At 46.9% G+C, this 10,435-nt stretch overlaps 1 protein-coding gene across 1 annotated transcript in view; it reads right to left on the bottom strand.

Moving 5' to 3' along the window:
- LOC137333161 (importin subunit alpha-4-like) overlaps window positions 1–8,121 on the bottom strand; it is a 54,805-nt gene extending 46,684 nt beyond the window's left edge. The window contains exons 1-2 of the mRNA XM_067997346.1: window positions 8,023–8,121; window positions 1,465–1,554 (exon numbers count right to left, since the gene is read on the bottom strand). Coding sequence (XP_067853447.1) covers window positions 1,465–1,554; window positions 8,023–8,064 — 132 coding nt within the window. The 5' untranslated portion in view covers window positions 8,065–8,121. The remainder of the gene's footprint in view (window positions 1–1,464; window positions 1,555–8,022) is intronic.
- Between the last annotated feature and the right edge of the window lie 2,314 nt (window positions 8,122–10,435).

Genomic DNA, 10,435 nt, shown 5'->3' on the forward strand with positions numbered 1-10,435 from the left:
TGCAGATGACACCAAGATTGGTGGCATTGTGGACAGTGAAGAAGGTTATCTCGGATTGCAACGGGATCTTGATAAATTGGGCCAGTGGGCCGATGAATGGCAGATGGGAGTTTAATTTAGATAAATGTGAGGTGATGCATTTTGGTAGATCAAATCGGGCCAGGACCTACTCCGTTAATGGTAGGGCGTTGGGGAGAGTTATAGAACAAAGAGATCTAGGAGTACAGGTTCATAGCTCCTTGAAAGTGGAGTCACAGGTGGATAGGGTGGTGAAGAAGGCATTCAGCATGCTTGGTTTCATTGGTCAGAACATTGAATACAGGAGTTGGGATGTCTTGTTGAAGTTGTACAAGACATTAGTAAGGCCACACTTGGAATACTGTGTACAGTTCTGGTCACCCTATTATAGAAAGGATATTATTAAACTAGAAAGAGTGCAGAAAAGATTTACTAGGATGCTACCGGGACTTGATGGTTTGACTTATAGGGAGAGGTTGGATAGACTGAGACTTTTTTCCCTGGAGAGTAGGAGGTTTAGGGGTGATCTTATAGAAGTCTATAAAATAATGAGGGGCATAGATAAGGTCGATAGTCAAAATCTTTTCCCAAAGGTGGGGGAGTCTATAACGAGGGGACATAGATTTAAGGTGAGAGGGGAGAGATACAAAAGGGTCCAGAGGGGCAATTTTTTCACTCAAAGGGTGGTGAGTGACTGGAACGAGCTGCCAGAGGCAGTAGTGGAGGCGGGTACAATTTTGTCTTTTAAAAAGCATTTGGACAGTTACATGGATAAGATGGGTATAGAGGGATATGGGCCAAGTGCAGGCAATTGGGACTAGCTTAGTGGTATAAACTGGGCGACATGGACATGTTGGGCCGAAGGGCCTGTTTCCATGTTGTAAACTTCTATGATTCTATGTGGAACTCGCTGCAAGGAGTAGTTGAGGCGAATAGCATAGATTCATTTAAGGGGAAAGCTAGATAAACACGGGGGAGAAAGGAATAGAAGATTATGTTGGTAGGGTTAGATGAAGAAGAGGGAGGAGGCACATGTGGAGCATAAACGTCGGCACAGACATCTCTACTTCCCCTTTCACTGGTGATGAGAAGACTTCGATCTGAGAACTGGAGTGATCCTATGAAAAATAAATCATGCTGTTTTATATGCAGAAGAAAGTATCTTCAGGGAAAAGTATATGAATATTTAACCCATTTGTGACCGAGCAGCACTGATCTGTTGAAATAGTGGCCAACTTGTCAAGTAACTTCACCCAGCCCAGTTTAAAACTGTTGGCTACGTTTGTTAGTGAGGCTACTGAACTTTCAGACTTAGTGCCCCCAGTAGTTACCCATTTAAAATCTGTACACACATTGTGATCCCATTTGAAAGTGAACCAAACTTCACCCATCTGACTCCTCCTATCTACAACTCTGACATGGACTCTGAAAATAGGAACTACTTACTACTCTGAAGTCACCATCAATGTCAGAATCATCAAGTCCCTCTTCTTGTGGCACATTTCTTCTCTTTAGCAAGTGTTCATCTCGCTTATTCTAGAAATAGAGATTCATTATAAAAACCACACAGAAATCCTGTGACACAAGCACATCCATCGCATCCCATCCCAAACCAACCTGTCGCATCCCATCCCAAACCAATCAACCAACCACCCCATCCCAAACCACCCAATCCCAAACCAACCCATCTCATCCCAACCCAAACCAACCCATCCACCCCATCCCAAACCAACCAACCACTCCATCCCAAACCACCTAATCCCAAACCAACCCATCTCATCCCAACCCAAACCAACCCATCCACCCCATCCCAAACCAACTAACCACCCCATCCCAAACCAACCAACCACTCCATCCCAAACCACCTAATCCCAAACCAACCCATCTCATCCCAACCCAAACCAACCCATCCACCCCATCCCAAACCAACCCATCCACCCCATCCCAAACCAACTAACCACCCCATCCCAAACCAACTCATCCACCCCATCCCAAACCAACTCATCCACCCCATCCCAAACCAACTCATCCACCCCATCCCAAACCAACTCATCCACCCCATCCCAAACCAACTCATCCACCCCATCCCAAACCAACTCATCCACCCCATCCCAAACCAACCAACCACCCCATCCCAAACCACCTAATCCCAAACCAACCCATCTCATCCCAACCCAAACCAACCCATCCACCCCATCCCAAACCAACTAACCACCCCATCCCAAACCAACTAACCACCCCATCCCAAACCAACTCATCCACCCCATCCCAAACCAACCAACCACCCCATCCCAAACCAACTAACCACCCCATCCCAAACCAACTCATCCACCCCATCCCAAACCAACTCATCCACCCAATCCCAAACCAACCAACCACCCCATCCCAAACCAACCAACCAATCCCAAACCAACCAACCACCCCATCCCAAACCAACCAACCACCCCATCCCAAACCAACCAACCACCCCATCCCAAACCAACTCATCCACCCCATCCCAAACCAACTCATCCACCCCATCCCAAACCAACTCATCCACCCCATCCCAAACCAACTCATCCACCCCATCCCAAACCAACTCATCCACCCCATCCCAAACCAACTCATCCACCCCATCCCAAACCAACCAACCACCCCATCCCAAACCAACTCATCCACCCCATCCCAAACCAACTCATCCACCCCATCCCAAACCAACCAACCACCCCATCCCAAACCAACCAACCACCCCATCCCAAACCAACCAACCACCCCATCCCAAACCAACTCATCCACCCCATCCCAAACCAACCAACCACCCCATCCCAAACCAACTCATCCACCCCATCCCATTTCCCTTTCCTTTAACTAAACTCTGTGGCAATTCTCAATCGATGATGACCCCTCATCACTGACTCCCCAAATAGAGGAAACAGTCTTTCCCTACTCACCATCAAAACAACATACTTAGCCGTCTCTGCTGTGGTCGAGTACAGCAACAAGTTTGAATGCAACCCCCATGCCTATTACTGCATAAAGCACTTCTGGAAAACACAGTCTGGCTTTAACTGTAAGGGAACAGCAGGGTTACTGTGGCTCAGTCCAGTAAGGCAATAACTGTGCTTCTGGCTGAAAGTAGGAGCACTCCCGTACCTTTTTAAATACGGATGGGAAACGCTTTTCCTTGCGTGAGTGTGATAGTACTGACAGTCTGAGTGTATCATCACAAGATTGAGGCATTGCCCGGAGAGAGCTGGGTAATTCACAGGGTCGCATACTGACCCTTCTTCTGGATTCAAATCCACACCATAGAGTAAATAAGGAGAAACCGTTTCCAGCGGCAGAAGGGTCGGTAACCAGAGGACACAGATTTAAGGTAATCGGCAAAAGAGCCAGAGGCGACATGAGGAAACATCTTTTTTTATGCAACGAGTTGTTATGATCTGGAATGCGCTGCCTGAAAGGGCGGTGGAAGCAGATTCAATAGTAACTTTCAAAAGGGAATTAGATAAATACTTGAAGAGGAAAAAATTTACAGGATTATGGGGAACGAGACTAATTGGATAGCTCTTTTAAAGAGCCGACACAGGCACGATGGGCCGCATGCCTCCTCCTGTGCTGTACCTGACACTATGAAACTACATAGAATTTACAGCACAGAAACAGGCCATTCAACCCAACTGGTTTGTGCTGGTGTTTATACTCCACACAATCCTCCTCTTACTCTAATTATCTCTTCCCACCCTGCCCCCATATCCCTCTAATCCATTCTCCCTCATATACGTATCAAGCCTCCCCTTAAATGCATCAATACTCTCTGCTTCAACCACTCCATGTGGCAGTGAGTTCCACTTTCTCACCATTCTCCATGTAAAGAAATTACTCCTAAATTCTTTATTTCATCTGTTAGCGACTGTCTTATATTTATACCCTTGTTCAGGACTCACCCACGAGTGGAAACAGTTGCTCCACATCTACCCTTTCGAATCCTGTCATCATTTTAAAGACCTATATCATGTCTCCTCTTAGTCTCTTTTAAGCCCCAGCCTGCTCAATCTTTCCTTATAGTTGCATCCTCTCAGTTCTGGTAACATCCTTGTAAATCTTTTTTGTACTTTCTCCAGTGCTTCAATATCCTTTTTATAATATGGAGTCCAGAACTGCTCATAATACTCCAAGTATCATCTAATCAAGGTTCTATATAAATTGAACATTTCCCAATGGGTGAAGATCTCCTCTATTTACTGGCTGTAACGGTCGAATGTCAATTAGATTTGGCCAGTCTGAATCTCCAGCACTAAAATGCTCTTAACTTAGCACTCACTGGCATTCTTACCCCAAGACCACTGGGTGGCTGGTGTGACAAATGGAAAATGTTACACTGGTGTAAAAAGGGGGTGGGTCTCCTGAACTTGGGAGTGGGGAATATTGCTGCTTGGTATCTAACTGCTCCAAACCTACCTAGCAAGCACTTGGTTCCAACACCTCTCATTGAGAAAGTGGTCATCTTCTAACCGATTTCCTGCTCCAAGGGAGGGTGGAAGCTGATGCTGGTATCCAGCTGAATGGGCCTGGTCTCCTCCCAACTACTTGCGTTTGCCATCCCTCTGAAGAAGCGCCGCTCAGTGCAGCTTATAACACGTTTTACATATGTAATTAGTTACATCCTCGAGCCTCCTCTGCCATTCATAGGATCATGGCTGATCTCTGACCTCAACTCCACTTTCCTGCCCAACCCCCATATCCCTTGATTCCCTTAGAGTCCAAAAATCTATCGATCTCAGTCTTGAATATACTCAACAACTGACCATCCACAGCCCTCTGGAGTGGAGGATTCCAAAGATTCTCTTGGAATACCGAGCAGCAATATTCCCTACTCCCAAGTTCAGGAGACCACTCCCTTTTACACCAATGTAATTCCCCACCACTGACGTTAGGCTGACTGGCCTTTAATTTAGTTACATATTTTCTGACCCAGTTAAAACACGAACATTTTATATACATTACAGTTCATTAAACATTTTAATGACTGCAAAATGTATTGAAGACCAGTGATAGGTAAATTCTGTATTTTTATATATATATATAACATACAGCACAAAAGGAGGCCATTCAGCCCATCATGCCTTTGCCAGCTCTTTGAAAGAGCTATCTAATTAGTCCCATTCCCCAGCTCTTTCCCCACAGCCCTGTAAATTTTTCTCCTTCAAGTATTTATCCAATTCAGTTTATCAAGTTATTATTGAATCTGATTCCACCACCTTTCAGGCAGCGCATTCCAGATCATAACAACTCGCAGCGGGAAAAAAAATTCTCAGGATGCCTCTGTTTCTTTTGCCTAATGCCTTATATCTGTGTCCTCTGGTTACTGACTTTCTGCCACTGGCTCTATCAAAACCCTTCATGATTTTGAACACCTCTATTAAATCTCCCCTTAACCTTCTCTGCTGTAAGGAGAACAATCCCAGCTACTCCAGTCTCTCCATGTAACTGAAGTCCCTCATCCCTGGGACCATTCTGGTAAACTGCCTCTGCACCCTCTCTAAGGCCTTGACATCCATTCTGAAGTGCGGTGCCCAGAATTTGACACAATATTCCAGCTGAAGCCTAACCAGTATTTTATAAAGGTTTAGCATAATTTCCTTGCTTTTGTACTCTATGCCTCTATTAATAAAGCCCAGGATCCCATATGCTTTTTTAACAGCCTTCTCAACTTGTCCTACCACCTTCAAAGATTTGAGCACGTACACCCCCAGGTCTCTCTGTTCCTGCACCCCCTTTAAAATTGTACCATTTAGTTTATATTGCCTCACCTCACTTTTCCTAACAAAATGAATCATTTCACACTTCTCTGCGTTAAATTTCATCTGCCATGTGTCTGCCCATTTCACCAGTCTCTCTTTGATCTCCTGAAGTCTATTACTATCCTCCTCACTGTTTACTAATTTCCAAGTTTTGTGTCATCTGCAAACTTTGAAATTATACCCAAGTTCAGGTCATTAATATATCAAAAAGAGCAGTGGTCCCAGTACTGACCCCTGGCGAACACCACTGTATATTTTGCCTCAATAACGCACATTTTTTTGTGAAATTCTCGTTGGTGGGTCAGAGATTTGGATGATCTTGGCCACTATTGAAACCAGGAACTGAAGTCCTCATCCCTGGGACCATTCTGGTAAACTGCCTTTGCACCCTCTCTAAGGCCTTGACATCCATTCTGAAGTGTGGTGCCCAGAATTCGACACAATATTCCAGCTGAAGCCTAACCAGTATTTTATAAAGGTTTAGCATAAGTTAGCATAATGAGGTGAGGCGAGAGTGACTGCCCTTGACATCAAGGCAGCATTTGACCGAGTGTGGCACCAAGGAGCCCTAGTAAAATTGAAGTCAATGGGAATCAGGGGGAAAACTCTCCAGTGGCTGGAGTCATACCTAGCACAAAGGAAGATGGTAGTGGTTGTTGGAGGCCAATCATCTCAGCCCCAGGACATTGCAGCAGGAGTTCCTCAGGGCAGTGTCCTAGGCTAAACCATCTTCAGCTGCTTCATCAATGACCTTCCCTCCATCATAAGGTCAGAAATGGGGATGTTCGCTGATGATTGCACAGAGTTCAGTTCTATTCGTAACCCCTCAGATAATGAAGCAGTCCGAGCCTGCATGCAGCAAGACCTGGACAACATCCAGGCTTGGGCTCATAAGTGGCAAGTAACATTCGCCCCAGACAAGTGCCAGGCAATGACCATCTCCAATAAGAGAGAATCTAACCACCTCCCCTTGATATTCAACGGCATTACCATTGCCGAATCCCCCACCATCAACATCCTGGGGGTCACCATTGACCAGAAACTTAACTGGACCAGCCATATAAATACTGTGGCTACGAGAGCAGGTCAGAGGCTGGGTATTCTGCGGCGAGTGACTCACCTCCTGACTCCCCAAAGCCTTTCCACCATCTACAAGGCACAAGTCAGGAGTGTGATGGAATACTCTCCACTTGCCTGGATGAGTGCAGCTCCAACAACACTCAAGAAGCTCGACACCATCCAGGACAAAGCAGCCCGCTTGATTGGCACCCCATCCACCACCCTAAACATTCACTCCCTTCACCATCGGCACACAGTGGCTGCAGTGTGTACCATCCACAGGATGCACTGCAGCAACTCGCCAAGGCTTCTTCAACAGCACCTCCCAAACCCACGACCTCTACTACCTAGAAGGACAAGGGCAGCAGGCACATGGGAACAACACCACCTGCACGTTCCCCTCCAAGTCACACACCGTCCCGACTTAGAAATATATCGCCGTTCCTTCATCGTCACTGGGTCAAAATCCTGGAACTCCCTTCCTAACAGCACTGTGGGAGAACCGTCACCACACGGACTGCAGCGGTTCAAGAAGGCAGCTCACCACCACTTTCTCAAGGGCAATTAGGGATGGGCAATAAATGCCGGCCTTGCCAGCAACGCCCACATCCCATGAACGAATAAAAAAAAACTGCAGAGCTGGCTGAATGTCTTTACTCTCACTAAAGTTCAGTCTACTCAGCTTCTGAGCTTTTACTCTGTGAAACACTAAACGTGCCCATGAGCTCTGATTGTCACTGGGAAGTTCAGCCTGGCAGAAGAGCAGAGGATAACTGCCCAAGGACTAGTTGGACTCAGCCAATGCTTGCAGGAAATTTGAGAGATTAAGAGGCAGTAGGAGAGAAAAGTTAGCAAAAAAACAAAGGGCAACAACAAAAATTCTACTTTCATTAGTAAGAAGATAGTTACAGTAAGGATAGGGTCACAAAGTGATGAAGGAGGTAAGCTTGTAACAGAGAATAAGGGAATGGAATACATACCAATAAATACGTGGCTACAGTTTGCACAGAGGAGGTGGATGTTGTGATTTTAGAAGCACCAGAGGTGAGTGTCGAACAGTTAGTGGGGGCATTGCTCAAAAAGGTGGGACTAAAGAAATTACTGAAACCTTAAGGCAGATCCTGTGGGAAGCTAAGGAAGTAACTGAGGCTCTGATACTCACCTTTCTTAATTCAACTGTGATTTCATTTCTCTGTTTTCTCATAGTCTGTAATATTGAAAGGACAAATAATGTAGCATTATTCACTTTGCTTGCAGAAACATCAAGTTTTTACCCAATGATCATACAATTTAAATGTGCTGATTAGCTCACACAGCAACATGCTCATCCCCTGCACGATGGAGTCCCATTTTTCAAATCATAATACATCTTTCAGAAACGACGTGGCAATCTCGACCAATAAGAACTAATTAATATATTTCAGCACTTGTTAGAGGCTGGTTGGGAAAAGACCAGGTCACTATCCCTGGTATAAAAAATCTCGGTGGAACAAACTGATGCTCAGTTCCACTATTCATGTTCCGCAGTATTTGCTGTAAATCCAGTTTGTACTCTTTACCTCTTTCAGCTGCACTGGAGACAACACCTGCTGCTATCTGCAACACTTTCTCTCGTTACCCATCCAGCACATCAAAAAATATAGAAATACAGTAAAATCAGAGTACTCAAAGTTAAACAAACACTAACGAACAGCAAGTAAATTAAGTGTACAAGTCTTTTTTGTATGATTGTATTTTCTCGCATTATTACCCAGTAAACGCAACATTCAACTTTACTCTGGAAATAAGATGCTACCTGACCTGTTGAGTGTTTCCTGCATTTTCTGTTTATAGTTCAGATTTCTAACATCTGCAGGATTTTGCTTTTCCACCATGAAAACGTCCTGCTTTTCTACCAATTAGTGCCATGGGATCTTTTACATCCACCTGAGAGGGCAGATGGGGGCCCTCATTCCAAAGGACAGCACCTCAGAAATGCAACACTCCCTCAGTAATGACGTTCCGGCCGTGCAGCCCTCCCTCTACTGAACCTCTGACAACGTAGCGCTCCCTCAGTACTGACCCATCGACAGTGCAGCGCTCCCTCAGTACAGCGCTCCCTCAGTACTGACCCTCCGACAGTGCGGCACTCCCTCAGTACTGACCCATCGACAGTGCGGCACTCCCTCAGTACTGACCCTCCGACAGTGCGGCACTCCCTCAGTACTGACCCTCCGACAGTGCGGCACTCCCTCAGTACTGACCCTCCGACAGTGCGGCACTCCCTCAGTACTGACCCATCGACAGTGCAGCGCTCCCTCAGTACAGCGCTCCCTCAGTACTGACCCTCCGACAGTGCGGCACTCCCTCAGTACTGACCCTCCGACAGTGCGGCACTCCCTCAGTACTGACCCTCCGACAGTGCGGCACTCCCTCAGTACTGACCCTCCGACAGTGCGGCACTCCCTCAGTACTGACCCTCCGACAGTGCGGCACTCCCTCAGTACTGACCCTCTGACAGTGCGGCACTCCCTCAGTACTGACCCTCCGACAGTGCGGCGCTCCCTCAGCACTGACCCTCCGACAGTGCGGCGCTCCCTCAGCACTGACCCTCCGACAGTGCGGCGCTCCCTCAGTACTGACCGTGATTTTACGACGTGCGCTGACAGCACGGGAGGTCCTTCACCATCAGGCTCCAGAGAGATGCTCAGAGAAGCACTGACCAGAGTAGTTCAGACAAAATAGAGATAATAAAGGTTGCACGATGAAAAAGGATCACCTTTCGGATGACCAGCTTTTACCCCTATTCTGTCTAGGAGAGAGACCTTGTCTTCCCAGAGAAGGGAGCAGAATTCAAAACGGGGACAGACTTGGGGTTTATAGAGAGTGAAGCATTTGGCTGCACTAGAAGAGCTTTAGTGAAGCCAATAGATTCAAAGGAGATAGTGAGGCCCAGATTGTAGCTGGATGAAGGAGAACTGACAGCGGGACTATCGGGGGTAAGTGGTTCCCTCGACTTGGCAGAGTCATTAAGACACCGTGCCTTTGAAGAATTACAAGAAATTAGCCATTATCTAATTGAATGGCAGGACAGGCTCGAGAGGCTGAATGGCCTCCTTCTGTTCCTATGTTCCTAAATCTGAGGCCACTTTCAAAAACCATCTCCAGGTGCAAGTCGAGCATTTTCCAAGCAGCTGATCTTCGATGTGGCTCCTCGTTACAGGGATTTTAGAAAGGAGCGATGGTCTGCTCCTCCCCAAAGGAACTGGTCAATGCATCTTTGGAGAGGCAAATAAACGGATAGCCTGGATCAGGCACCCGAGTTATGGGGAGAGGCTGCAGGAGCTGGGAATGTTCACACTGGAGGAGAGAAGGCTTGGGGTGATTGTACAGAAATCAGGACCCTGAAGGCCTTTGTAACAGTCACAGATTATACAAGAGGGCACAGCCTACAACTGGGGGGGGGGGGCGGGGGAGCGGGGAGGGGAGGAGTGAGGAGGGGGGTTTAAAGAGGGGGGAGTGAGGAAAGGGGGTGAGGAGGGTTTAAAGGGGGGAGTGAGGAGAAGGGGGTTTAAAGAGGGGGGTCTAGAGGGGGA

Source organism: Heptranchias perlo, chromosome 15 (genome assembly GCF_035084215.1).
Source record: "Heptranchias perlo isolate sHepPer1 chromosome 15, sHepPer1.hap1, whole genome shotgun sequence".
Lineage (NCBI taxonomy): Eukaryota > Metazoa > Chordata > Chondrichthyes > Hexanchiformes > Hexanchidae > Heptranchias > Heptranchias perlo.